This window comes from Pseudomassariella vexata, assembly GCF_002105095.1.
Source record: "Pseudomassariella vexata strain CBS 129021 chromosome Unknown BCR38scaffold_6, whole genome shotgun sequence".
Taxonomy (NCBI): domain Eukaryota; kingdom Fungi; phylum Ascomycota; class Sordariomycetes; order Amphisphaeriales; family Pseudomassariaceae; genus Pseudomassariella; species Pseudomassariella vexata.
Window position 1 is genome coordinate 1,511,246 of NW_024467961.1, and position 27,086 is coordinate 1,538,331.

The 27,086-nt window shown below is 50.5% G+C and overlaps 11 protein-coding genes and 1 non-coding gene across 12 annotated transcripts; 5 read left to right on the plus strand and 7 right to left on the minus strand.

Moving 5' to 3' along the window:
• Positions 1–918: 918 nt before the first annotated feature.
• On the minus strand, positions 919–2,479 carry BCR38DRAFT_457414 (uncharacterized protein; the record flags this gene model as incomplete). Its single annotated transcript, XM_040862040.1, has 6 exons — positions 919–997; positions 1,072–1,150; positions 1,215–1,352; positions 1,440–1,468; positions 1,544–1,625; positions 2,137–2,479. 6 exons carry the CDS (start codon positions 2,477–2,479, stop codon positions 919–921), a joined length of 750 nt encoding a protein of 249 aa, XP_040716350.1.
• Positions 2,480–3,226: 747 nt separating this feature from the next.
• BCR38DRAFT_432118 (uncharacterized protein) lies at positions 3,227–4,316 on the minus strand. The gene has a single exon (XM_040860153.1). It carries the CDS (start codon positions 4,148–4,150, stop codon positions 3,470–3,472), a length of 681 nt encoding a protein of 226 aa, XP_040716351.1. The 5' UTR covers positions 4,151–4,316; the 3' UTR covers positions 3,227–3,469.
• Positions 4,317–4,520: 204 nt separating this feature from the next.
• Positions 4,521–5,586, plus strand: BCR38DRAFT_432119 (uncharacterized protein). The gene has a single exon (XM_040860154.1). The coding sequence runs from the start codon at positions 4,662–4,664 to the stop codon at positions 5,508–5,510; it is 849 nt and encodes a 282-aa protein (XP_040716352.1). The 5' UTR covers positions 4,521–4,661; the 3' UTR covers positions 5,511–5,586.
• Positions 5,587–7,118: 1,532 nt separating this feature from the next.
• On the plus strand, positions 7,119–7,221 carry BCR38DRAFT_t166. Its single transcript has one exon. It is a non-coding gene; the product is annotated as a tRNA-Thr (tRNA).
• Positions 7,222–8,242: 1,021 nt separating this feature from the next.
• On the minus strand, positions 8,243–9,920 carry BCR38DRAFT_408930 (esterase; the record flags this gene model as incomplete). Its single annotated transcript, XM_040858322.1, has 2 exons — positions 8,243–8,610; positions 8,666–9,920. The coding sequence occupies 2 exons, from the start codon at positions 9,918–9,920 to the stop codon at positions 8,243–8,245; spliced, it is 1,623 nt and encodes a 540-aa protein (XP_040716353.1).
• A 184-nt stretch (positions 9,921–10,104) lies between these two features.
• On the minus strand, positions 10,105–11,114 carry BCR38DRAFT_193063 (uncharacterized protein). The gene is made up of 2 exons (XM_040854024.1): positions 10,213–11,114; positions 10,105–10,131 (listed from the first exon to the last, which is right to left on the minus strand). Exon 1 carries the CDS (start codon positions 10,844–10,846, stop codon positions 10,370–10,372), a length of 477 nt encoding a protein of 158 aa, XP_040716354.1. The 5' UTR covers positions 10,847–11,114; the 3' UTR covers positions 10,105–10,131; positions 10,213–10,369.
• Positions 11,115–11,979: 865 nt separating this feature from the next.
• BCR38DRAFT_341095 (HIT-like domain-containing protein) lies at positions 11,980–13,084 on the plus strand (the record flags this gene model as incomplete). The annotated part of the gene is made up of 2 exons (XM_040855840.1): positions 11,980–12,052; positions 12,171–13,084. The coding sequence occupies 2 exons, from the start codon at positions 11,980–11,982 to the stop codon at positions 13,082–13,084; spliced, it is 987 nt and encodes a 328-aa protein (XP_040716355.1).
• On the minus strand, positions 13,056–13,654 carry BCR38DRAFT_317640 (uncharacterized protein; the record flags this gene model as incomplete). Its single annotated transcript, XM_040854730.1, has 2 exons — positions 13,056–13,187; positions 13,247–13,654. Coding segments are annotated over 2 exons (540 nt in total), but the record flags the coding sequence as incomplete, so codon positions are not given.
• Positions 13,655–14,819: 1,165 nt separating this feature from the next.
• On the plus strand, positions 14,820–16,629 carry BCR38DRAFT_484660 (hexokinase-7; the record flags this gene model as incomplete). Its single annotated transcript, XM_040863776.1, has 3 exons — positions 14,820–15,001; positions 15,168–15,185; positions 15,243–16,629. 3 exons carry the CDS (start codon positions 14,820–14,822, stop codon positions 16,627–16,629), a joined length of 1,587 nt encoding a protein of 528 aa, XP_040716357.1.
• A 406-nt stretch (positions 16,630–17,035) lies between these two features.
• On the minus strand, positions 17,036–19,701 carry BCR38DRAFT_432129 (major facilitator superfamily domain-containing protein). The gene is made up of 5 exons (XM_040860155.1): positions 18,718–19,701; positions 18,216–18,563; positions 18,128–18,152; positions 17,892–18,078; positions 17,036–17,828 (listed from the first exon to the last, which is right to left on the minus strand). The coding sequence occupies exons 1-5, from the start codon at positions 19,411–19,413 to the stop codon at positions 17,171–17,173; spliced, it is 1,914 nt and encodes a 637-aa protein (XP_040716358.1). The 5' UTR covers positions 19,414–19,701; the 3' UTR covers positions 17,036–17,170.
• Positions 19,702–19,821: 120 nt separating this feature from the next.
• BCR38DRAFT_432130 (pre-mRNA splicing factor component-domain-containing protein) lies at positions 19,822–22,423 on the minus strand. The gene has a single exon (XM_040860156.1). It carries the CDS (start codon positions 22,292–22,294, stop codon positions 19,973–19,975), a length of 2,322 nt encoding a protein of 773 aa, XP_040716359.1. The 5' UTR covers positions 22,295–22,423; the 3' UTR covers positions 19,822–19,972.
• A 1,813-nt stretch (positions 22,424–24,236) lies between these two features.
• On the plus strand, positions 24,237–26,302 carry BCR38DRAFT_523711 (uncharacterized protein; the record flags this gene model as incomplete). The annotated part of the gene is made up of 8 exons (XM_040865271.1): positions 24,237–24,360; positions 24,416–24,488; positions 24,539–24,654; positions 24,706–24,748; positions 24,814–25,001; positions 25,051–25,279; positions 25,342–25,501; positions 25,652–26,302. The coding sequence occupies 8 exons, from the start codon at positions 24,237–24,239 to the stop codon at positions 25,949–25,951; spliced, it is 1,233 nt and encodes a 410-aa protein (XP_040716360.1). The 3' UTR covers positions 25,952–26,302.
• Between the last annotated feature and the right edge of the window lie 784 nt (positions 26,303–27,086).

Genomic DNA, 27,086 nt, shown 5'->3' on the forward strand with positions numbered 1-27,086 from the left:
AGGCCGAGACTGCTGACCGATACAACTCTGATCTGACTGAAGTCTATTTACCCTGATTGCACAACATTGCACAACCTTGTAACTCCTGTGGTACAAAACCACGAAGGCTTAAATGTTCGGTCAATATTGGCATGCAAGCTGCAACGAATCTATCACACTATAAAGCACAGTCTAGCGAAGCACGATCATTAGATGAATGACATGAGCCCAGACTAGTTGATGGTATCTGTGATACCTGCTTTTCACACCGGTCAAAGGTTTGAGATATGCTCCAGACCGTGCTGGCGAGGCTCTACAGTGAAATCATATCGTTCTTATCGGCACCAGCGTGGCCTTCGCATTCTCTCTCCCCTGTCTCTTTGCCAAGAAGTCTCGAACCTCCTATGTCTAGATAGGGGAAGATTCGGGGCCGTAAGATCAGGGCGCCAATACTGGCACCTTTCAATAATGCTGAGAGAATCGTACGAGAAATGGCCAGAATAGCGGGGGACCATTCGCGATGTGTGTGACTGATCAATATAACCCTACTGACATTGTGCTGTCACGCTACCATGAAGCAGTCAGCATAATTTGAGCTAAGACAACAGTGAGAGAGTCACGGCGTAAAGTGTCAGACAGAATTCAATTCCGCCAGTGTTGGACCGTGGTCGATAGAGCCGTCGCTTGCAATTTTGGCTATATAACCTCATATAGAACTATAGATACAAAAAATCTGTATCGTTTTCTTTGAGCTGAGTCCTGTGTGTCAGCATGAGACGTGCAATACCTATGTTGAAGATTCACGACATCTTAATCGGATTGGCATTTCGCTTATATATTTCCTGCTCTATATCGGCAATTCGCTCACAAGGCGAATCTAATCAGAAGGCCTCTCATAGGAAATTTTAACATTAGAACCTGAGATTGAAGTTGATGCCCTTATTGAGACCCAACGCAAACATAATAGCCAAGCCATAGACTAGCACAGGAGCTGCCCACGTCGGGATTCCACTGGTAGCTACAAAGGAACACCACCAAGATTAACCTCGCCGTCTTGTGAATGTGATACCAGGTCTATCTGTGTCAACTTACAAAGTGGAAAGGGAGATCTTATATGCATCCGAAATCTTCTGACAGGTGTCGCCTGATGAGACAAGGTACCATTTATTGCCTGTATTATACGTTGAGTCAATGCCACAGGTATAATGAAGCTCTCGTATCGATGTATAGCTTACATTTGGGGTTCACATTCGGCTGTGCTGGGCTAGGCTTGTTGGGATCAGATGGCGGCGGCGTAGTTGTTGGTGGTGGCTGATCAGGGGTACCTTTGACGGCGACGCAGACGTAATAGTCGACCCAAAGACTAGAGCAATCTATCATAGGAGAAGTCAGAATGAAGTACCCGATATTGGTAATGTGAAGACAGTTATGGTTGAAGTTGTGTGGTTGTTTGCCCGTACCTTTGCCCACTGCTGGGTTCCATGAATAACTACAAAATTGGTTCAGTTAGAGAACGACCGCTTTACTTGCCGAGGGGTACGAATAAGACGAGATGTCGCTTTACAATTGGTTCAAAGTGAATGTCTTATAAGTATCTGCGATTTTCTGGCAGGTGTCACCCGATTTGACGAGATAATATTTCTCACCTGCAGAGATCAAGTCAGTGACGTGTTGGCAAGGCATTGTATTTGAAGGTGTAGACGGGTCAATCACCTAAGGGTGACTCACAATCATCAGCGATACCATCTTGTGTAGGAGAAGGGCCCGATGGCAATGGTGTTGTCGTTGTGATCGGTTTGGGTGTTGTAGGTGTTCCCTCAACACCAATGCAGTAGTAATAGCCTACCCATAGACCAGAACAAGCTAGAAGAGTTAAGCTCTGAGTGTTCAGGTTACCACACAACTCAAGAAGCACTCACTACTTCCAACAGCAGGATTCCACTGGTAGCTACGCGTATTTTTCATCAGAACAGGTCTGTTCTGTAGCATAAGGGCGGAAATTTATAACGGTATTTGACTTACAATTCCTCGAGAGTAAAAGTCCCATATGCCGATACGATTTGGCCACATGTATCTCCAGAGCTGGCAAGATGGTATTTCTTGCCTGATCGATAAGTTTATGTGTTCATTCTTTTTCATGGGATTTTGAGAACTCACAGTCTTTGGCAATTCCTTCCTGAGTGGGCGAAGGACCGGTAGGTGTAGTTGTAGTAGTTACAGGAGGGACAGATGTCCTGGTAGTCGAAGGCATAGGCGGGGGCGAGCCGTCCCATTCAACGCAATAATCCTGTCCAGGAATGAGTGAGGCACAGATGACTCCAGGATTGAAGCTAATGAATTGAGATTCGGTGATACCCCATGCTTGTGCCATTGACAAGCAAGTATCACCAGATTCGGCGGGCCAAGAGAAGGAGCATGATCGAGGATGAAGTACGACAGCTTCAACATATGTGAAAGCGAGGAGGGACACGGCCCAGGAGGAAAGTGTGATGGTGACCATGATGAAGCTGCTTGTTGAACAGTATGTGTTGAGTATGGATGGCAGATTAGCGTGAAAGCAGGCGGAGGATGATTCAGTAATGAGAGGGCCAGCAGAGTAGGCTACTTTCGACGATAATTGATGACCATCCATGCGGGCGCCAATTTCAAAGATAAGTTATCACTAACGATGGTGGAAATGATGCAGTGTCGTGGAGCACCAATCCTTAGCAGGATGAGAAGACTTTCCTCGGTATGTAACATGAGGCTATTCAGATGACTACTTTTCCTACTATTACCTGCCTATTTTGCAAATTGAGCATGGTCCACTGCAGTCATATATTGTTCTTATTTCCAATCTATATTTAGGAGTTCGTGTTGGTGATAGCAAGTCTGTCTACCCCTGAGTATTCACCGCCTGGGGAGTTCGCCTCCTCATGGTAGTCACGAGCCGACAGCCTGAAGAAGGTGCCCAATTTATGTTCTTGGCAGAACGCTTTCAGATTATTGAGCTGTTATTGCTCACATCAGCATAAGGTACCATACATTCAAGGTTAGCGAGTTCTTGGCAACGTAGTGCCCAGATATCGTAGGACAGAGGATTTCTATCATGGTCGCGAGGTAGAAAAAAGCGGGGCTTACGGTATTAGTTTCATGAGGGTTATTGTGACCAAGGATACCATGGATTAATATTCAGGTCTTCAGTGCTCTAAATACCCTATAGAAAGATGTGAGGTCTTTGGTGTGACATTAGGCATCAGAGAACCATCAAGCATCAGTTAAAAGTGGAAAATTGAGGTGAAGTCAGCTCGAGATCACACGGTTTACTATGATAGACATGGCTTTCTAAACGTGGAGAGCTACTCTCAAGATATCAAACAACCATAAGAACCGCCAACCTGTAAAGCTGCCAGAATAGTTCAACATGAGGCTAAAATATCGAAGTATGGTCGGAAAGAATGCAACGAGGGACTCTCCAGATTCGATGTAAATAGGAGATTCCATCACCGGCCTATAGCATAGCGCTCATTGCAGCGGCAGCAAAAGTTGTGCTTGCAATCATCCACATCTCTGGCGCCTCACTTCGACCCAGAATACCATTCACCGTCGGCGTTGGTGCAGTGCTGCCCGATCCGGGCGTCGGGTCAGGCCTGGCTGCGGAAGCTGTCGAGGTTCCGCCAGTGGTCTGGGCGTCGATATGGCAAGCGGCGAAGATGATGGTCTCGTTCAACAGGGTCGAACCGCCGAGCACACCGAGAGAGGCATCATACCATCGGAGGGGACATCTCTGGGCCAGAGATACGGCCGCAGAACTGTGAGCTTCCCACCAGACAGACGCTGCGCTGCCGAGAGATGACCAGTCGGACAGGACGGCCGACGGCGCCGCGGTGGTGAAGCCACACCACTTCTCCTTCTCTGGGAAGCAGCCGTAGAACCTTTGGGCCGGCTCGACGGTGCTGAGGCATGGCTTCATGACCTCGTCGGCGCAGGAGTCAATGGCCGCTGATAGACTGCCGGTAGGCAGCGGCACCTGGAAGTATTGCGTCGCGTTCTCGGTCAGGCAGCGCCACGGCTCCGAGGTCACCATTGGCGGTGCAGTTGGCGCGACTATTGTGTGGACTGTCGAGTCCCACGCGCTGGCTCTGGCCGCCAGCATGGGCACGAGAAGCAGCGCTCCGCCGATTCTATTCATGTTGTTGCTGAGAGGGATGATAATGAGGGCTGTGATGAAGACAATGATTATAAAGCAGCAAGAGTCATGAGGAAGTCAACCCGAGATATGGTTATTCAGGAGGTGAGTCAGCCTTTGGACGGTATATTGATAGCTCCTGGAAAATCATCAGGCAAAAATAGTAATGTTAGAAAATGGGCAGGTCTCGCGAGCTCCGAGAAAATCTTCAAGCCTTGTCATGCTTATGGTTGCCAAGATTGTAAGGTCAGATGTGACTGTGCATGTTAGCATATTGTAATTAATATCGAAAAATCTCACCCAATGCCACCTAGCTATCATGCAAGCTGGATGTACCTAATTTTACAGTATACAGGCTATACTGAAGCTCAATCTTGGCGTTTGGAGGTGTCTCCCGTCTGTGTAACATACACTGTTGCTTGGCACACACACAGGCCCCCGTCCCCCCGCCGCCAGACTTTCTCTTCTTCTTCGTCCTCTAAGCCTACATCGTTGTTCAAATTCATAGATCAAGATGTCTGGACTCGAAGCTATCAGCTATTCACAGGATGAAACCATCACGGCAATTCGCAACTACTATCAATTCCTTACAAAATCATATCTTCACGAGGCCTACGTCGTCGAGCCACCATCAGGTGGTTGGCCACATATAGACAACCTTCAATGTATGGAGAAGACCGACGAGGTGATCGATCTGCTTCGCCATCTTCCTTACATTCGCCGAACTGAGGATGACGGCCCGCAAGGTGCCCCTGGATGTCATTTCGCCGATTGGCAGCAAATCTCGCAGGCGGCTTCCGAGGATGACGGCTGCAGCATGCGAGAGTGCTCGGAACCCTCAGAGCTCGTCGAGAACATACCGCCCCACGTCATCGGCTTGACATACGGCGGCCGCAACAACCCGACCTTCCTCCTCGATACCCAACGAGGGATCGTGCACTGGTACGAGTGCGATGACGAGATTCGCCATAACGCCGACAACGATCCCGAGTGGGTGATGCCCGTGACAGACGTGGACGACCCGTATGAATGGGCACCTGAGGAAGAGGCAGAGTGGCGCGCTGAGCACCCGGCCTGGGCTGTAGCCGATTTCTTCCACCTTCTTCAGCGCCAGTTTCTCAGACTGAAATTTGTACCCATCAGCCCGAAGACAGTTTACGAAGTTCACGACCAACAGGACTCGGAGGAAGCCGCAATGCTCTCTGCAGTACAGGATATCTATCGTCAGCACGGTTGGCCAAATTTGGCGACCTTTCGCAAGCAGGAATGTCTACAGGCTGTAGGCGCAATATTGCGGACAGAGTACCCGGATCATCTTGACCCAGGTCCCGAAGACGACGACAGAGGCGAGGATGAAGAGTGAGAGCACGAGATATTCGGGTCGACCGGCTCATGGCTTACAAGTGCTGGAGTGAGGCCTGCTGTCAGCAACTTCTTGGGTTATATATAAATCGACCATGTATCTGAATCAGATGGAACTTGGTGAAGAGTCTCAATCGCCGTGCATGTTTGCTGTTTGTCAAGGCTGGCCGCCATGTATCATAGTACGCTGGATGGTTTGACCTGTTCAGTGTCTTTTCATCTCAATAGCCGATGACATGTCTCAATTCGTTGTTCGCCGCGGGTATAAAAACTGGCGAATGTCATCATTTGGCTTGTCTGTACACTTTGATGACAAATGAGAACTCTCTTTGTCGCAGCTCGCAATTGCCACTTGTTTGGGCCGGCGCTGATAGGATGCCCATTCTGCTTGCCTGTACAATATAAAGACAAAGGCATGGTAACGTACCCCACAAGCAAGTTGGCCACTTTTTCTTGGCACCGTATGAATAACTTCAATAACTTAACTAAACTAAAAAATAATAATTCAAACTAATCGGAATCCTCTTCCTCGTACGTATCTTCATCATTCTCACAAGTACGAGCATTATGTCCGGGCTCTCCGCAGATCCTATAGCGCCGTCGTCGTGGTTCGGCCGGTCTCGTACGACGACGACTTACACGTATATTATCCTGTAGCTGCTGTTCAATATCCCGTTGAGACTATAAGTCCTGAGCGTCTCGTAAACTAAGAGATCCTCCATCTTGTAGCTGTCGATTTTTAGTCCTTCGACGACGGCTTAGCTCTTGATTAGCCTTCCGAAGTGCAGTTGACCTCATCCTCAAGTAAAACTAACCGGTGCATAATAGCCGTCGCACCACGTAAAAATTGGTCAATAGCCGTAAGTATTGTCGTCGGGGAGCTATTCTGATGCTGTACGATTCTGTTTTTAACGTATTCAGACTGGGATTGCGCCTCGGTTGGGTTATTTGGAGTCTTTGATTCCCAGATTAAGGGGGCACCAGACGAGCTCCCAGGAGGTGTAGGCGTATGTAGCTTAATATCCAGCTGTGAAATCACATATTCCGGGTCGTACGGAATAAGTCCTGTCCCCCTGAAACCGAGGGACATTGTAGAGTTGGGCAGCGCGTCGGATGCTTAATTCGGGTTTCGATTGAAGCGCCTGACACGCTAGAATCATGTCGCTTTCTTTCCAATTCGATCCCATCTTGGTATGTGTAAAGATGTTAATTAAAAGGTTGTTCGTACGGTGCCAAGAAAAAGTGGCCAACTTGCTTGTGGGGTACGTTAGGTGATTTGTTTAGAAATAATTGCTTTGGTGGAATTGGACGAAGGACAGGTCCAAAAATGCGTTCAGCCACAAACGGAGCCCCTCCGTAATAGAGATGTTACTGTGAAGTCGGTTCGTTGCGCTAGAGTTATTTGTGCATAATTCCTTTGTGCGTGCTCTTCCTTTTTTGGATGAGTTCATTGGGGGCCCAAGCTCCAGCCAAACTCCGGCCAGGTTCAGGCTTAAAGCGGCGTGGCTCAGGTCCGAATGTGGCACCTAGGTGGCCATGGACATTCTACTTACCTGGTAGCTGTAGATCTCCTAGGACAAGCCTCCGGGCACCGAAATTATATATAATTGTCGGCTGGTGTAGTTGGTCACTTCGCTGGTAGATAAGTCCCGATTTGAGCCTCGCCCACTTGGGTCGGTGACGAGTCGCGGGTTCGAATCCCGCAGCTGACACACAAGGGGGTTTAGTCAACCCTTACGGCGCGCTGCCCACCTTGTTGACTTCGCCTACCTAGCGATAATAGGGAGATTGGTGCAGTTTAGGATTACGAGCATCCTAGCCAGTCGACCGTCAAGCACTACGTCGGCGGAATATAACTCGACAGCCGGTCCAGAATTCGAATCGTTAATCCGACCCCTTATCGGACCTCGCCTTTCCGATAACGCTCGTCGGCGAACCCGTCCCCTCACGATAGAAGGCGCGCAGCACGCCCTCTCGCCGCGATTCTTGCGAGCGTCTGACCACGTTACGGTCTATCCACTTGAGCGTATGGTTGAGATGTATACGCTCGACGAGAACCCCAATTAGCAGATACTACGACTTGTCGCGACAAAAAAAAATAGTCGAGCATCTTCTGCACATCAGCAGCATCCCACCCCTGAGGACGAATTTAAGTGCCACATTACCACACTTATCGGTAGTTCAGGCAGGGGTTGTAGCACAGACTTAGGGAGGGACAGGAGGTTTAGTAGTCATTTGGCTACAAGTTTACCTGTATAACCGCCCGACGCGGCTTAAGGGCCCGCTATATCATCTATAGCCCCTTAAGGGAGTACTTGTAGAGGTACCGAGGGTTAACACCTACGGCGTATTTAATATTATTTTTTATATATAATTAAAAAGAAAAAAGAAAAAAGAAAAAAGAAAAAAAAAACCTTGACAATTTGCCGAAGGGCAGTTCCCGCCACCATCACTGCTAACTCTTTACGATGCCGTCATTCCTGTCTGCCAACTAAAGTCGCTGTTGGCAGCAGCGTAGGATTCGACCACATGGCCAAATATACGTGCACACAATTTATGAGTGATCAGTCCCTTTGTGTCACCTGTCATTGCTAAGCAAGTTTTTGATATAATTTTGCATGCTATGGCGATGCCAGACTGTATTTACATGGTTGAAATATCTATATACAAACAAATTTCTTTTGGTATCATAAAAGTGACATAACTGACGAGGACATTTCTTGCGAGAATTCTTTAATACCAGAGCGCCTTGTTCCAGAAGAGAGAGCGCTCGTTGGCCAAGTCATCCTCGTCCAGGTAAAAGGTGGTGTTGAACACGAGCTGGGTACCAGCGGTCGAGTCGTTACCGTACTTGGGCCAGTTGATCTTGTCCTCAGGCCACATGGTGTTCGGGTCGCCGGTCAGAACAAAGGACATGAGATACTTCTGCATCATGACCGCGATGGTGGCGTTGACGCTGGTGGTTCCCATGCCGCCCGCATCTCCGGGTACGCCGGTGGTCGAGTTGCTGGATGCGGCACTGGTAGCGGCGGCAGCGGCGGAGCTGGTGGTAGTGGTGGTGGTGTCACTGGACGAGGTGTCGAGAGTGTAAGTGGAGTACCCTGGATGTTCTGTTAGTTGGCTGGTTCTGCGGTATTATTGATGGGTATGACTTACAGTAGTACGACTGATCAGTTCCGTGGGTGGCCGAGCCCAAAGCAACCATGGAGTTCCAGGTGTCGTTGTTCATGGCATTGGTGAAGGCCAAGTTCTTGGCCGTGAGATCGAAATCTTGCTTCATCTGGGCGAAGCGCAGACCGGCGCTCTCGTAGTCGGACTCGGGGTACAGAGCCAATATCTCATCCACAATGCCGTCGTTGATGGCAGGGAAGAAGATGCGTAGGTAGGTGGCAACATCCTCCTGAGTGTCTACGCCTGTATAAGCCTGGTTGTTGGCCTCGTGCTGCTCGTGAGAGATAACGGCAGGGCCGCTGAAGTTAAAGCGCTTCTGGTAGAGCTGAGCTTCGTAAGTGTCTGCGATAATGTCGCCATCGACACGGGGCTGGAACTGGTAGGTGTATTCGGTCTGGACATCCGAAGCAGCAGTGGTGAGTGTGTCGAAGTCGACGGCTCGCATGCAGTCCAAGTCACCACCGGTGCAACCAACAGTGGAAGAAACGTTCTGCCAGAAAGCCTCGGCGTGCTGGTGGCCACCGCCGGGAACGAAGCCAGGGGACATAACATAGGCCTTGTGGAACAGGCTCTCAGCGTGGCCGGCGAAGCGCGTCATCTGGAAGAGGACCTGAGAGCCACCAGCAGAAAATCCCATGGCGGTCACGTCGTCGGCGTCGCCACCAAAGTTGCTAATGTATTTCTGTACCCATTCAAATGCGCGGGTCACATCCCACACAGCCGTGTTGGAAGTGCCCCCCTGGTGGAGAAGAGATGGGCCGTTGGCAAGGCCGGTCATACCGAGACGGTAGTTGTACGAGACAAAGACGAATTCGTTGGTCAGATCGAAGAGTCCTTCGGGTGTATTTTCCGCCTTGCTGCCGCCCGTGAAGCCACCTCCGTAGGTCCAGACAAGAACGGGCAGTTTCTTGCCCTCACTGTTGGCGGGGGCCCAGATGTCCATGTAGAGGCAGTCCTCGTCGACGGAACAGTCAACATCGGCAGCGGCCAGGTCACCCGTGTTGATCTCCGTCTCAACAGGGGGCCACTCGGGAGCCGCCCATCTCAAGTCGCCAGTCGGCACGGCAGCGAAGCGAATGTTCTGATATTTGTAGTACCCAACTGTGGTATTTCCGCCGACAGCTTGGATGGTGGAGTAGTCGAGAGTGACAGTGGGCAGCGATCCCGTGGTAGTGTTGGTAGCATTCTGAGCAGACACCCCGGCCGCCGTTAGCAGCCCAAGAGCGATAAACTTCTGCATTGTGGAGGGCTTGAGTATAGCGACAGTGTGGCGTCAGATAAGAAATCAAGACTATTGTAGAACGAATGGAGTAGCCCCAGTATGAGCAGATGCAGATTAAGATACCGGATAGACGACACATGTGCGACATCAAACATATATACTACCCTCTGGCTTGCTTGCCAACACTTACACGGAATCCGGCACTGCCCAGATCGCATGTGGACCTATACTGATTCGTACGCTTTCATATCAGATGTGGAACCTGCCATCATGGGAGGTGGGGAAGTAGAGGCGCAAACGCGTCACTCACCTGGTAACGCGTACGAATATAGACACACCTTCATGGCTGAGCCACAGGGAACATTATTCACCTGCCAAGACCTGGCATTTAGATTGCAGGGGAAGAAGCTGACGACGTCGACCTCGAACAAATTGTGACAACTCCTACGCCGGCACGTGCCGCCCAATCAATGTGCTGAAAATAACTCAATCTTCTGTGGGCCTGAATACAGGTTGCTTGAGTTCCTCTCATAATTAAGTCTCATGGTAATAGCTCCTAATTGAGTCGATGGCGTCCAGCATGAAGGTACCCGTTTGGCCATACAAAAATGCCCGGACTCAACATCGTACATCGTACGCGTGGATAGCTGAATTCTGCACACTACTCGTAGAGCACCTTGGCCCCGGTAATATGGACAGCTTCTCAATAAATCGTCCCAACCTAAGAGCAGCGCGCCGCGGCAAGTGGGCCGGGACTTGCAACCTAGAAAGCTTTTTCGGCCTTCTTCTTGTGCGTTAGTCCTTTCAATCCACAGCCAGTCTTCCGAAGCAATGAAAGTGAGTTTGAAATCTCTTTCACCGGGCACCCTTGAAGCCTTGGCACCGGGAAAGATCGAGTTAAGCATTGTTGCCTCGGGACAAAAATAAGTACATATCCACAACATTCAAAGGCGGGAGAGTCTGAGGGTGCCATTCGCCACGTTACAGCACCAACAAGGCTGAGCAGGTGGAGAATCCCACTCATAGAGATGGACAGGTTGCCGGTGTCTTCTCCCCATTCGGGATGGAGGCTGATTGTGCGCAGGTTTCTCTGGATTAGCATGGTATGAGATAAATATTCCATAATCGGAGACTGTCGATTCTTAGCAACTAGGTGACAAGAAAGTGCTAGCCTTGGAGGCTTTTCATTTTGCTACTAGGTATATGTTCGCAGAGCCTCAAAAGGTGGTTACGCGGCAGCGCCGTACTCACCGAGAAATCCATGGCAAGGAAGAAGTAGTTCGGCAATGATCGATCTCACAGCCCACCGGTTCCTTCTTTTCCCGTGTTGACGTCCGCTGTGCTCATATTGATAATGACAGGTTTGTTTGCACTGGGATTACATACAGGAGAAAAAACCGAAGACTTCTCTTCTCGTGTTGTTTTTCAGTTGAGCATGGCAAATGCATCTCCTTCATATCAACTTTGTGGAAATCGATCGATCAGCTTTTCCTCAGTACCAGGTGTCCCGATGCGAATCTTCCAGTGTCGGTACTATTCTCTGAAGGCTGCACGTAGGTTCTGATGACGTTTGGTGTATACAATTCTAAGTACATAGAGGTGTTGAAGGGGCGGCTTCCAAGAGAGCTGCGTGGTTGGTCGCTTGATTAGTTCTATCATGCGCAAGGCCGTAACATCAGCAGCCTTCAGATTGTACATTTGTTCGATAACGTACAATTGCTTCAGGGTTGGAGTGTTTGGTCGCAACAGAAACAGGTGAGCTGATGCCTCCCTCACGCCCATGCCGAGAGTAGGGAATCACATCCGAGGTGACCGAGATACCAAGCAAGCTATGCAGAAATCTTTCCTTCTAGCCCCTGATAAAGGCTTGTGGGTAGCTCGGCCCACAACGGCCAACGAACGACTGGCCGGTTGTCTGGTGGGGTTTTAACCCCTCCAGGTCAGCCCTGTCGAGTTTCGTCGGCAGTGACGGAATCATTTACTTGTCAAGTCAAATGCGATTGCTCAAGCCAATTTGCATGGAGTTGCAGAAATATCGCCAATTGATCAAAAGAACAAGCGTTATCGACTTCCCAAGATGGCCGAAGACCCGAAGCGCAATGCCGAGGCGCTGATTCCGAAGTTCCAATTCGAGCGAGTCCTAAACCAAGGTATGAAGGAGTGAGCGGTACTTTGCAGTCAGTCTATCACGGCCCCCATGGGATACGGAAATGGATTGCAGTGTTTGTTCAAAGTAATACAAAGATTACAGGCTGACGGACTATGAAGATGAGGCAGGACGGCGCATTACCCTCCACGGCCACGTTGACTCTGAGCCCGCCCTCCTAGTCCTCGAACGAGCTCCCTTCCCCGATGCGCCCGAATACCTCTCCGCGCTCCCCGCGAGCCTGCGCAGCCTCACGAACCTAGGTAACAATGACATCTACTTTTGGTTCCTGGGCAGCGGCGGACCGGTGCTTGAGCACGACGATAAAGACAAGTTCGCCGACTTCAAGATGACGCTCATTTGTCCCTGCACCGACAAGCACATCAAGAAGCACCGCAAGCAGGGCTACCGCTTCGTTACAGAGACGCCCGAAATATACCGCGACCACATCAGGCCGTTCATGCAGGCAAATCGGGAGGCGGGACGTCTGAACTGGGTCTACAATATCATCGAAGGGCGGAAAGAGGTAGAAGACGTGATCTACCGCACGCCATTGGGAAGAGATGGCGATGAGGGCTTTTTGATGCTGCCGAACCTGCATTGGGACCGCAAGACCATTGAGGCGCTTCACCTGCTGGGTATTGTTGAGAGACGCGATCTATGGAGCTTGCGAGACCTGAAGATGAAACATGTTCCCTGGCTCAAGCACATGAAAGCCAAGATGATCGATGCCACTATCAAGACGTACCCGCAGATCGAAGAGGATCAGCTCAAGCTGTTCTGCCATTACCAACCGACGTATTACCACTTCCACATCCACATCGTACATGTTATGCTCGAGGCGACCTCGACCCAATCAGTCGGCAAGGCGATCGGTATGGACAGCATCATCGAACAGCTAGAGGGCATGGTAGGAGATGACGAGACGGGCATGGACGCGATGGCCCTGAGCTACATTGTAGGCGAGGAGTCGGACTTGTGGACAGATATATTTGAGCCCCTCAAGACCTCCCGTAAAGCTTCTCCACCGCAATAACCAGGTCATTGACCCCAGGATTCGGACAATCCCACTCGCCATTGTCCCTGACACAGTAGATCTCATTATTCAATCGGACCGTACAGCTCTTCGTCACTCCGGCCTGGGAGGTAGATTTGTTAGATGACAACGAGGCAGATGAAGGACATTGCATGAACGCACCTTAGATGACCGTTGGACACTTTTTCTCAGCATGTGAATGCCCAGCGCTCCGTCATCCTGAGTCGCGCAATCGTGCAACTTGTCAAAGTCGATAGCATGTTCGAGTGCGCAATCCTCCACAAGCTCTCTTTGCGGGATGTTCTCGAAGTCCTTAGTCAGGCACATGGTGAATCCGAGATAGATCTTCGGATCGGGGTAGAGGTGTGCAGCACATAGCTCAATGATGTTGCCCATACACTCGCCGGGCCCGTGTTTGCAGTCGACTCCGTCGTTTTCGGTCGGAGTTCCGATGTACGACAGCGTAAAGTTGACCTTATTGCTGATGCGTACCATGGCGGGCAAGATCAAGTCCTTAAGGCAATCTTTGGCATCGGGGCATTTGCTCATGATGTGAGCTTCGAGCGGGACGGAGCTCCGGGCGTCAACAGTTGATTCCAAAGCAGCGTTCTTCGCTGCGGGGGAGGACACCCATTGGCCGCTGTTCCTGGAAGCGTGGATAGTGTAGAAACCGTAGGCGAGGAAGACGAGTATAGCGACGATCGATAGCGGTCGATATCGTCGACAAGGGCGGTTTCGAACAGGTCGCTTCTCCTCCATGATGGGGAGGCTGATTTTGGCTGCCATCTTGACTGGCTTCGAGTGCCAAGATCCAGATGATCGCAGTTGAGAGATGAAATCAGGAACGATAAGCTGATCCACTAAACGGACTAAACAATACACATATCGTACGGGGGATAAGCGAACAGAACTTGATACAAGTAAACCGCCTTGGTGGATGATGCAAAGGCTAGCTCAGATGGCATCATGGAATATGAAACGTAGACCTGATGCCCTCGTTGCTTGCGAACGGTTGCCCGGAGAAGCCCCGCCAGCAGCCACAACCTCCCACTACCAACAGCCACCTAACCATATTACCCAAGATATCAGTCTACAGATAGTAGCTTGAACCATGCCACCTTATTATACCTTGGATAATCGGACAGATGACTCCAAGTCCTGTGATCCGAACCGACCTTTTTTTGTTTGAGGTGGGCTCCAGTTTTGGACTGGATCCTTGGAATTTGGCATGCATGTTGAAAAGGCGCCCACGTAACCGTGAACATCTTACCCCACCGTGATGCAACAGGCAGAGTTGACTGCTCATCAACCTCACCAACCAAACATGAATCCTCTTGGCCACCCTGCCAGGTGCTAAATAAATGGGATTATTATCTTGGGAGCAACATTTGTTGTGCTCCATGGTCTTTGTCCATCTAGATGCAACGTTTCTACTCCAGTTGACCACCTGCCAATCCAATCCAGAAGAGAATAATACGCCGGCACTGTCGTTGGCTTTTTCATGTCTCTTTTTACCCACATTTAGGTAGTTTGTCATCCTATGTAGCTCGTACCCTTTGAATCCGCCCAGTTCCTCGCCGACTGATTCTCCCCAGCGCTACGCTTCCAGTATCTCTAGATAATATTCTTCTTATGAATCCCCGTCATCGTTCAACATTTGCCGTGCCACCTTCATCCATGGATGCATTTCGTGCACCCGCTTCTACAGCGCGTTTGCATACAATTCCATTAAGCTATGAGGTCCGACGTTGAAAACTTCCTGCGGCCTCTCCGCATTGATGTACCTATGGTACACCGTTTATCCCAGGAGCTATACAAATCCTTCAAGAAGCTTGCGACCGAGTCCAAGATTCAATTTCTGCCCACCCCGATCACGGAATCGATCCTGCGGCCAGCGGCTGGGTGTGAGAAAGGACGGTATGTTCTCATGATTTCATGTTGTTTCCCATTACATGCTGTCCATCTATCTTTTTCGCTCCCAAAACCCTTGCCGGTCTTTTTTGTGATGGTGATAGGTCTCGTGGTCTGAAGGGGTCAACGTGGCCCTTGCATAACAAATGCTGGATGGCTAACTCAGTCATAGATATCTTGCCATTGATATGTAAGTTGCAGCGGGCCTGCAGCATACACTGCGTGAAAGGCACTGATATCCCAGCAGAGGAGGCACAAATCTGAGAGTTGGCTTTATCGAGCTTCTGGGCCATGAGAAGGCCAACGGCAGCAATGGAGTTGACAGAAACCCCAGCAAATTTGGTGATGAGGGTGAGGGGATGGAGAATGTCCGACGGCTCCTCGAAAAGTCGTGGCCTATCTTGGATCATCTCAAGAGCGAACACGAAGACGACCTATTTGCCTGGATAGGAAGCTGCATTGCAGAAGTGGTGAGGGCAGGATGTCAAGAGCTTGGCTTGCCCCAAGATGTTCCTCTGCCTTTGGGGGTTACGTTTAGCTTCCCCATGATTCAGCAGCGCTTGGCGGATGCGGTTCTAATGCCCATGGGCAAAGGTTTCACTATAAGATCACACCTGCATCTGGGCGCCCACTTGTCAAAAGGCTATGCCAAGGCCAGAACTCCAGACCTACCGAGTATCACAATCGTCGCCATTGCCAATGATGCAGTGTCGACACTGATCTCATTTGTATACCAAACAAACGAGACTGAGACAAGAAAGGCCGCCATGGGTCTTATATGTGGTACGGGTTGCAACGCAACTATCCTGCTTGACAAGAACAACCTTAACCATGAGAAGTTGCCTCGAGAAGTCAAGGAGTCCGATGCACAAGTCTTGAGCGATGATGGCAAAATCGCCGTTAATACCGAATGGACTATCAACGGGACAGCACCAGCACTACAAAGTCTTGGTCTTGTGACCAAGTGGGACACGCAGCTCGATGAAGAAGGTGAGGCTCCTGGTTTCCAGCCTCTTGAATACATGGTTGCTGGCAGGTATCTTGGCGAATTGGGCCGTCTAATGCTGTTGGATTACTTGACGACCCGACTGGGATTCACGAATGGGGCGCTGCCCGCACAGTTATCCAAGCGATTTGGAATTACGACGACCTTCTTGAGTCTTTTAAAACCCCCGGATACACAGATACTGCTGAGCAAGCTGATGACTGAATATCCCACTGCGCCGGATGCGCCTTTTCAGTGGACAGAGGAGATCGCCAGACTTGTGTACGACATCGTAAAAGCTGTCGAAGTCAGGGCCGCGGGAATCATCGCTGCCGCCACCATAGGCTTGCTCACATTTGCGGGAGACATACCTCTTCGATCGTACCCCTATCACGCAGAAAACGTACGTACTTTGGTGGATGGTCAACCCGCTCCTCCGTTGGAACTGGTCGTAGGGTACACGGGAGGCTGTATTGTCCATTTCCAAGACTACTTGGCGGATTGCCAGGACTTTTTGGACCGTGTGATCGACGCCGAATTTGGGAACTCGGCTCCAGTCCGAGTCTTACTAAGTCCCTGTCACGACGGAGGCATAAAAGGGGCAGGCGTTTTATGTGGTACCTCTCAAGCGATGCTCAAAAAGAATTGATGCGGTATTGGGTATTCAACAATGGCAAGCGTGGAAGAAGCGAGGAGGGGAATGCATCCGTTTATAGACAATGCTAGCAGCCTATTGCAAGGCATGATCTTCGGCTGGGTGTGCGTTTTTGTTGTTGGAAGTGATACAAATTTGCAAAGAAATAATCTAAAACTAGCCAACTGAGAAGGGGCGATCGATCTAGACAGACATGGCCCGCAGAACTGTAAAGGTCTGATACATGAGACGTTCGTCAAGACGAGAAGCAGAAGTGAAGATGGACTCAGCTAGGTGAATAGAGTAGCTTGACTATGCTAATTCGAAAGATTTCAAACCAATTAGTCACAAATGGTACAATATAAATTGATAGCGGTACGAGCAGTCCGTTAGTACGCTGTATCATATAATATTCAATAATAGCAGTCTGATTATTGTGTATTTGCCGAGAGGGGTATCAATTTGGTTCTCGTTCAATCCTTAAGCAATCCTTACATATACCACTCATCCATAACGTCCATTCTTGTCCTTTCTCCTACTTTTATCAGTGGCGCCATCATTTCCTGGCTCCAAGTCTCGGCAACTTAACAGGCGCAATCAACAAAACACTCACCACTGCAAATCCAACACAGCACCAGAAAGTCAGCCGGATGGCCGCCTCATAGCTCAACACAACCTGTTCCCTGACGTTACTCTCCAGCCCTGCCACTACTTCCACACTACTCCTAACCTTCTCAATGATACCCTTCTTCCACTCCCCGTTCCGTCCGTCGGCGGGGTCAAGCTGAACATAAGCATCCAAATACACCAACAGCGCATTCTGTACGACCAAACTACTACACGCGATCCCCAGCACGCTGCCTAGGGCGCGCCATAGAGCCAGCGTACTCGTGACGACCGCTTGCTCCTCTTGCTCCGACACGGCGAGCACCGCGATGAATGTACCAGGGAACTGAAATCCCTGCCCCATGGACGAGGGCACGAGGCATAGCAGGTACGCCCAGATGGGCCAGCCGCGCCGCATGCCCGCTAGGACAATGATGCCAAAGAGGTACAAGAGGCTGCCGAGCCAAAGGGGCCATTTCAAGCGTCGGGTCCAAGTGATGAGTAAGCCGGTTAGGGTGCCGATGACGGAGGAGACGGTCGAGGGCACCACGAGGAGGAGGCCGGACTCGGTGGCGGTTGTGAGGAGCACGGCTTGGAAGAAGAGGGGGCTGTGGAAAATGTTATTCGAATAGAAAGGGGCATAGAAGAAAAATAGAAAAGGGATACTTTACATGTTGAAGAGAATTGCGTTGAGGAGGAAGGAGGCGATAAAATTTGACATTATGATATTGGCGCGCGGTGAGTGCCAGAGAAGATGAAGGGGCATGATGGGGCGCTTCGCCAGACTTTCTGCGTACAGAAACATTGGAAAGAAGATGGCGGAGACAACTAACGAGGCGATGATGAAGGGATGGGACCCTAGTTCATGTCAGCATCATTCTTGTCCGAGCGGTGAAAGACGACTTGCAAGGTAATACGTTTCCTCCAAGATTCTAGTTGATCTCGTTAGCACAATTTCCCGTCTTAGTCCAAATCGAAGGGTAGCAAAAACGCACGAGACCCAATATCAAGAACGTCGTCGACATAGTCAAGCAACCAGAACCGCTAAAGTCAAACGCTTTCATAGCCTGGAAGAAGCTCTCCCGATCAACGTACAAACCCAGGTCCTTCGGAATGGTAAAAACACATATAACGAGCGAGATGAGCAGCGGGAAAACCTGGACGCCAAACTCCCATCTCCAACCCAGGGTATCGGCCATGAGACCTCCAAATGCCGCCCCGGAAGCCGATGCGAGCCCATACACCACATTAGCATAACTCTGGTACGTTCCGCGGCGAGATATGTCTACTAAGTCGCTGATGATGATGCTACCGAGCGACATCATGCCCCCTGCACCCAAGCCCTGTAATTTATAGCGTTGGATTAGCATTTTTCATATTCGGGAGACTAGGATATACATGTACTGGGAGTAAGAATTCACTAGTCTTTGCGAGGCCTTTTCCGCCTCCCGGTACAGGCAAGATAAAAGGGGGAAAGCAATGACTCGGGGCGCATACACAAACAGCCCGCGCAATGATAAAACTTGTCATGCTCTGCGCAAGCGCGCACCACGCTGTCGCGGCCGCAAAAATCCCCATGGTCACCAAGTAGGGCGACTTGCGCCCAATCGTGTCGCTGAACCGTCCGACCATGGGCTGAACCGATGTACTCGTCAACAGGAATGCGGTCGAGAGCCATGAGGCGCTGTTGGAGCTGTGGAAATACGACGTGATAACAGGGTGCGATGAAGCCATAATGGTCCCATCAAAGCAGGCAATAAAAAAGGTGCTCATAATGCTGGCGAAGATGAGCCAAAACTGCCGCCGGTTGGTGTCGATGAGGTATTCTCGAGGCGAGTACTGTCCTGCGAGCGCTGCCTCGACGTCGGTTCTGCTGCTACTGCTGGATTCCGCTACGGCTTCAAGATCCTCAGAGCCGCGGGTGGTGGACGGACAGCGTCCTGAGCCCTTGGAGTACCGACGCCCTCTAAGCATCGATGACTCTAGGGACTGAGGCGCCAGTCCCGAAGCCTCGGAGTGGGAGGCTGTCCGAGCCAAGAGGAGGTCGGACTCATTGGCATCTAGGTCCTCATCTTCAAGTTCCAATCCTTCTGTATAACGATGATGCTGGGACTTGCTTAAGAGCGCAGTGCCCTCATGGGGAGTTTCGTCAGTTCGTTCGGCTGAAGCAGTATCATCATGGGTCCCGTGCATCGTGTTGATCTTGTTTACTTGTGTTGTACGATTTCTCCGTTGAACGATGGATAGCTCAAGTCAAATCTTGAAAAAAATAAAAAAGCAGCCAGCCTCAAGCTCAGGCAAAGGTGGTTCGTCAGAATTGACCGAAAGTCTAGCGTTAATAGCACCAGGGGTTGGCCCCAAGCAGACAAAAAGACCCTTTCCTAGTGCGGTCTCTTTGTTCAGTTCTGGGGTTTTCATTGTTGGATGTGGAACTAATTCGCCCACAGAGCTTAACCGCAGTTGGTTGACCATCTTGTAAAGTCGTCAATGGCGCCATTATCCCCGCCGTGCCCGGAGTCACCTTGGCCCCCATCCATCCCGAAAACCGGTGATGCAATGATGTGGCACGGGTAGACCACCCGTGGGTAGCTCGCGGCTGGCAACTTTTCCGGTATCCCTCTAGCGCACACCGGCCAGTCACGAGGCGCACTGGGAAACGTAACACTTATAGTTAAACACCCAGTCTTGCATTTTAGCCTACAATCTCATCTGTAATACACTGGTTCCTGGATAAGGTTCCCGATGATGATCCTTATTGATGCCCGTTGATACCATTCACTTGTAGTGCTTCAAGTTCGTACTTCGCCTCTTTGTACATGTCCTGGGTCTCTCTTTCCCGTCGGCTGATAAATGCAACTTCTTCGCGAAGTGCCTCCAACCGGCTGTTGATAGCAATATCCTCCGACACAGCTAGGGTTCGGAAACCGCTGAGAGCATATGTTGCTTTGTTAAGAGCCTCAGAAGCCTCGCCCATCTTCTGACGGAGGGTTTTCGACCTCTGGCTGTAACCGCCAAGGTGCAGAGTCAGCTTCTTTTCCAGCTTTGCGCATTTGTCCACCGTTTCCATTGTTGACGCTTGGACTTGTTCGAAGGCTGATTTTATGGTTGCAACCTGATTTTCTTCATCGTCATCCTGGTAACACCCAAGCCCCAGTAAAAGACCATTGATGTTTTCCTGATTATATATAGCCTCAACTTCCTCTGGCTTTGGTAGTTCCTTAGCCTCCATCAGCATTTTCAGCCGAGCTTCAGCAAGTGCGGTGTCGTCCAACTGTGGTAATTGCACCGGGTTGCCCTTGAACTTTAACCCGGAAGTTGGGTATTTGAATGCGTCGTTAGCAATCAATAAAGCTGCTTCCTGCGCAAGCATCGCCTTCACTGGATCTCCTACCGCGGAGGCTTCCCTCAATAAAACAGTGAGATCAACGCCATTCGGCCGCGGCAGGTTTCTCTGCATGACCTGAGTTCGTCTTTTGCGCTCCAGCGCCTCCTGTGCCTCCCTAACTTCTCTCTCGCGTCGGTCTCGGATTTCCGCGTCTTCCTCTAACTCTTCCGCCGTAATCAAATCCATCTGATCCTCAGGGCTTTCTAGTTCCCATTCGGTCTCCTTGGGCTTTGGTAAAGATGCAAGGCCTTGCTTGAGTCGTGAGCGTACGTCCCTGGGCCGCGCTACCAGTGACATATCATGATCCCCAGCATTCAGAGCAAAACTGTCCCGCGGGGTTCGCAAGGGCGTCTGGCCAACCTTTCCGGGTGTGGCACCTACTCCGTTGACTCCGTTTCGTAGAGGCGTAGCAAGAGGGTTTGGTGTCGCCGTAACCTGCTTCCGCGGAGTGGCCCCGCCAAAACCGGTCGAGCCTGATCCTTCTTGCAATTCGGCATTCTCGCCTCCAAGCAAAGCGGACTGGTTGTCCGTAAGGGCCTTGATATTGCGAATTTCGTTGGCGATGTGATCCTCTTGAGCCGGTGCCATGGGTGTTCGGATGGGAGTCTGAGAAGTGAGGGTGGAGTAGGTATTCACCAAGCCCCTGGTCGCATCATTTTCGCTCGACTGTGCTAGCATATTTGCTCGCTCGCCCATCATGCCTATTTTGACAATCTCCTCAAGCTCCCCGTCACTGACTTGGGGTGCTGGTAGGTTGAGCGACCGCCGCTTACTGCTCTGTTCTGCTTCTCGGATCTTTTGCATCTGGCCAGCCTTGATAGCGGCCTGCATAGATGCCGAAGGAGCATCCTTGTCACCCTTTCGTTTCTTCCGCTCTCCATCTTCATCTTGGTCGCCTTTGCGCTTGTTGGCAAGCTGTTGCTTACGTGGATCGAATGCAGCCCGTTCACGTTCGTTTATTACCTGCTCTTCAGTTGTATCGTAGAAGCCTGGCGCCGGCGCCTTCTCGAAGGGAATGTCGGCATTGTAGTCCATCTGTCCCGGCTTCCGAGTCGTGACCTTGATGTTAATTCCAGCGGTCTTGAGCTCCCGGCGCTTCTGAAGGGCAGCCAACCGGCGGGATTCCTCCTGCTGCCGCTCGCGCGCCTTCCGTTTCGCCTTCTTTCCCTGCGTGTTGGCAAGACGAGCCCGCGCTTCGCTGAGCATCTCCTTCTCATCTTCGTCGAGGTCGATCGTGTCCGGCTTGGCAGGCTTGCTCTCGGGGTCGGGGTCGACTTCACCCGGCCGTAACCTCCGAACATCATCGGCAGTAGGCGCTTGGGTTTCGCCGCCGTCGGGTCCAGTAAGTCCCAAGCTCCCTGATTCACGCGCCTCGGCTTCGTCGAGCAACTTCTGGTAGCGCTCGAGGCACTGGTTCGCAGTGCGACCGACAAGAGGTGCGATGGTACGCCATTGAGTAGGCATCAGCTTGGCCAAATGGAGCAGTTTTTCGTCTTCCTCTTTGCTCCATTCTATCTTCTTGATGCTGGGGTCCAGCCATTCGTTCCATCTTGCCTTGCATTGCTTGGGTGTCTTGCGCGCGAGAAGCGACGAGACGCGCGCCCACTGGTTCAGGCCATACTTAGAGACGGACGCCTTAAGGATTTCGTCCTCGATATTCGTCCACACGCCTCCCTTGACCACTGGCATCTTGATCGCACAACAAGGGATGCTTTTAAAGTCGAGGATTAGATGAATGCGGCGTCGGCAGAAATGAACGTCGTGGAAGTAAGAGCCGCGTGAAGTCGGGAGTCGGGTCTTGGAAAAAGTCCCTAGTAACCACGATTTAACGTTTGGTCTGAACAACACATTAGTTGAGGCCCGGGCATTGACTGAGGCTGCGAGTGTGGCTATGTGGCTCCGGGATTTCTTCGGACCTTGGAGCCACAGTGCCAATGCCAGTTGCAGTTACCAATGTTTGAACCACACTATTGGATCTTCGTTTCGCCGAGCTTGCAATGATCCCTTCAAGTTCGATACAGCCAATATCTGAAGGTAAGTACCAATTGTCGGCGGAGGTCATATAATCCTCATAAATTCGAATTTTTGCCCTTGAGACTCCTGCTTCCGCTGTTACTTTTACTAGAGCACTTGCTTGCAGATTCGCTGCTAATTCAAACTCGCTCAGCCCCTCAATTTTGCCTAGAATGGGCAAACTGGTACGTTTTCAAGCTGATGAGGCCCTCCCTACCTGCATTTCATGCGGCACCATCTTAGCATCAGACAAGTCGAGTCGTGACTTTACAAAACGTGGCCTGCCATGTATTCACCGTGAAGCCTTCAATCAGCACAGCGAAGATTACATTCCCCGAATCGGGTCTTGGGCCAGTAAGTCGTTCTGAGGATGCTCATCGCCTACGAAATCGTCGCGGGTTTCATCAATGCCAGGTATTCTTCTGCCACCATGACACCGAAGAGAAATCTGCGCAGCTTTGAGGCATTGCTCGAGGGTTTGAATCCTACTCGTACCAACTTCGGAAAGAAGCTGCCGGGACCCGCTCCAGAATCTGCGTAGTGGACCTCGACCACTAACTACATCGGACATCTCATACTTTAATGCTAGTATCACTATACCTACTACGCAAGTCAGGCTCAGCAACTCCACTCAAGTGAACAGCGTTATTCCCTGGGCCTTGGAAACAACGGTCGAGGCAACCTGTGAGATTCAGAGCATTATGCCGCAAAAACATCTGACCCTCCCAGTTGCTCACTTCCAGAAGATCGGTAATCCAACGCTCATATTCTCGAAGCACACGCTACTTAAATCCCCAGGTACTACTGATCGAACCCAGTAGCCAACAATCTTGGATGACTCTATGGACCCTTGTCAATCATCCGAGCACCCACAGCTGTCAATATACTGGACTTGCATATATATATACGTGCCCTTCTGGCGGCCCTTGCATTGCCATTGCCTCACAGGCAATCTTGGCAACGCAGTAGCATTAACTTCTGTTGACAGCCGCAACTCGAATGCCTTCTTAGGAATCCTAGACTCATTCCATGCCCAAGTGTAAACCTACCCACGTGGTGAAGTCGTAGATGGCTCTCGAGAGTCACCCCGGATGGTCGTTTGAATGCTATTCCTCAGCACTGATCCTGGGTGACAAGAAAAAAGACTTTAACCTCACGCTTTCTGAAATATTCGTTCTCTCCGAGTGGCATTTTGTTCCACGTCAGTCATGGAAACAAGAGTGGGTTCGTCAATATATGCTGTTCATTTATAGATACGGATCTTATCCGAGTGGGTACCACCTGTTATAGGGCAATCAAGCGTGCTCATGGGGAGTTGCAGACCACATTCATGCTGTGGAAACTCCTGGTAAGGAATTTTCAGTCTCGAGCTCCAAAACACAGTTCCGGTCTGCCCTTGTCGGACCTTCTGCGAGAAGTGGTTCCTCGTATCTCTCAGTCTGCCAAACATCCATACAGAGACTAGCTTTTCCCGAGCAGCTCTTTCGTAAACACGATTTCTCTCCTCTGTGGCTTGTTCTGGCTTGTTGCGAGACGATGCCAGATAATAGTTACTCAAATATACACTCAAATATACTGCCGCCTTCGTTTCCTGCCTATAGCCTATAGTCCGAGTAGCATGTCTCAGCTGCCAGCTGAGGCGCGGGGAGTTGCAGCTGGGGTGTTGATCTACTCTTTGATCTGCCTGATCGCCAATTTCCTCATGTTCTGGCTTGTCTGGACACATAATGAGAGACTTAGCTGTAAGATTGCCTACTTCTCCGTTGTAGATAGGCTTTTAGTAACCCGGAAGTACAGATGTCGCTCTCATATCATATTTCGCCTTTTTAGCAACCACTTGCAGCATAATACAACAGGTACATGACAACATGTAAGGCAACTTTGACTATCTATCTTTAAGCTAGTAGCTAACTTTATCAGACAATGGAGAGACGTCATCACCTTGCAATTCGAGAATACCAGCGCGAATCCCGCTAGTCCTGTGCTTGCCCTTGGTAATGGGTCCACTGGCGCAGATCTTATTCTGTTCTATATTCGTAAGTGAGGCCGGAGAAAACCAACATATTTTCATGCTTACAACCCTAGAGAATACTACTGCTACATTGTCGAGGCAACCCTTGTTTTATTCTGGTAAGTCTTTGGGTTTGCATCAAATACCATTTGTCCATATATACTCGTGTTGACCGCTTATCAAGGGCATTCTCCCTCACACAGTCAGTATATGGATGGTCAGAGAAACACAGCCTACGACGCAGTTTCGCCTTTGCCAATCTCACCGGTAAAATTGTCTCGGTCATCCTTCCGGCCATTGCAATTGGGCTGCTTCAATCAAAAGTCGTCCAGGGGTCGTTCATTGCTTTTATGCTGGTGGCCGATCTGCAATGTGAGTAAGCTTGAAGCTAACTGTGAGACCCACGGCTAATCTGACCCAGTTGCGATTAGTGTTGCTGGCGGTGGCTTCATGCTTCTAATGATATTGATCAAGTACATCCAGACTCGGAGGCAGTTCAAGGCTTGGAGCGTCGACTATGGAAAGAATTCCCGTGTCTCAAAGAGTTCCCCAGCTCCTCGTATCAGCGGGGCACCCCATCTAAAGCGCTCCTTGGGTATATACGACAGGTGGCTCGTGGTACGATTCACGAGCGCCTTCGTGGTCCTCTTGTAAGAGTTTCCCTACAGGATGAGCTGTCAGTTACGGGCACAACTAATGCAGCGCCTAACAGCATATTCGAGTTTACCAATGTTTGGTTCCAGATCACTGCCCACCAGAACAACATCCGTGATGCACGCGCCTCATCGCCAGATTTCAGCGCATCCAGAGCGCGAAAGTCGTACCTACTCGACATACCCGGCGTCTCCGCAAGTTTGCTATCATTCTTGATGGTGAGTAGCTCTCGGAGTCCTTGATTCTTTTACTTCTCATGTCTCAGAGGTGATAAACCTGTAAAAAGCAGTCTGACCTCTAGAGACATAAATTCACGCTCCTAATGCAAGATGCGAGTAACATATACTGACCTTGAGCGTTAAATACAGTTTGGTACCACGAAGCCCTTTCGGGACAAAATGTACACCACATTCATTCCAAAGAGGTTTCAGCGTAGAAGCGAAACAGCAACGCTTACGAACCCATCCTACGGAGCCAACGCGAACTCGACGATAGCAACGTCTCGGCGTTCACAAATGAGCGGGCAATTGTTCCCCGGCTTCGACTTCGGGTTCAACACGGACGAGCTAAGAAATTCGGGCGCTGCCGTCAAGGCCTCGGATAGCGAATTTCCCGTACTACCGTCGATGCTATCTTCGAGGGGCGAGAAATGCCAGACTTGGGTCTGATGGGGGGTGGTGGGTCTCAGGCCTGAAGACAGTGTACATTCACTGGTAATCAGGAAATACCAGTGATCACATTGACGATGCAGATACATCAGACGGTAGACTTGTCGGTTTCTCCCAGCTCCCGGATCAAAATTTCCATAGTCCTGTTTCGCTCGGTCCATAAGCATGGTATCCGACACGACTGACAGGGACATTCCGGCTTCGGCTGTATATCAGCGGATTGCGCCTCCTTCTTCAGCACGAAATCCTACAGCAATTTTCTGATCTCAACGATATGTCCTGCTTGCGATTACCGGATAGTCTTGCGAACCATCGTGCTGTAGAAACGATAAGCCGAATGCGAAGGTGGGGGTGAGGGGAGGGGAAAAGGGCGGTTAAGAGCAAAAGCGCCGGCCGAGATGCAGGCCGGCCGTCCCTACATGTAAGCCCGGACCATCTGCGTAGAGGGCATTTCTCTCGGAACTCGTCCCGGATATCGATGCCTAAAGCCGGAATCCGGAAGCGGGGCCGGGGTCTGACGGGGGATCTAACTTCCATCTTGCATGCAGCTAGGGTTGGGCTAATGTATGCAGCCTAGCACCAATCGTAAGGCAGCCACGCCCACCTCAGCCTCCCGATATTGAAATTGAGCCTGAAACTCCACAACTCATATATTTCATCATTGTTACACGATTTCCCCTTGGCGCAACTCCTTCTCCATCCTCTAGACGATGGCAGGGGTGGCAACCACACTGGTAAATGTATGTGCGTATGCTATCGACGGGCTGGCGGAGCCAAATATTTGCTCTGCAATATATCCACGCGGGGTTGGGGTAATATCTACTCGTACATCGGCTTAGGTTACTCAAAATCGCAAGACAATTTGCTCCCCACATTGAATCAAGAGCCGATGATTCGTGGATCTCATCGACGTACGCTAAGCAACCGGGGATTATGCAGGGAGGTTGGTAGCTGTGCACCATGTGGGCAACTCAATGTCTCCTTGGTCTACTAGATGCACATGGTCAGTTACTGTTAAGGCAAATGATCAAGCGCAACTGCTCGATGTAAAGGCGGAACGAGTGGGTTTGAAGTTGAGTTTTACTCGTCATTTGTCAATGTACGAGAAGTGGCTGTGATGTAAGAGAATCGGACA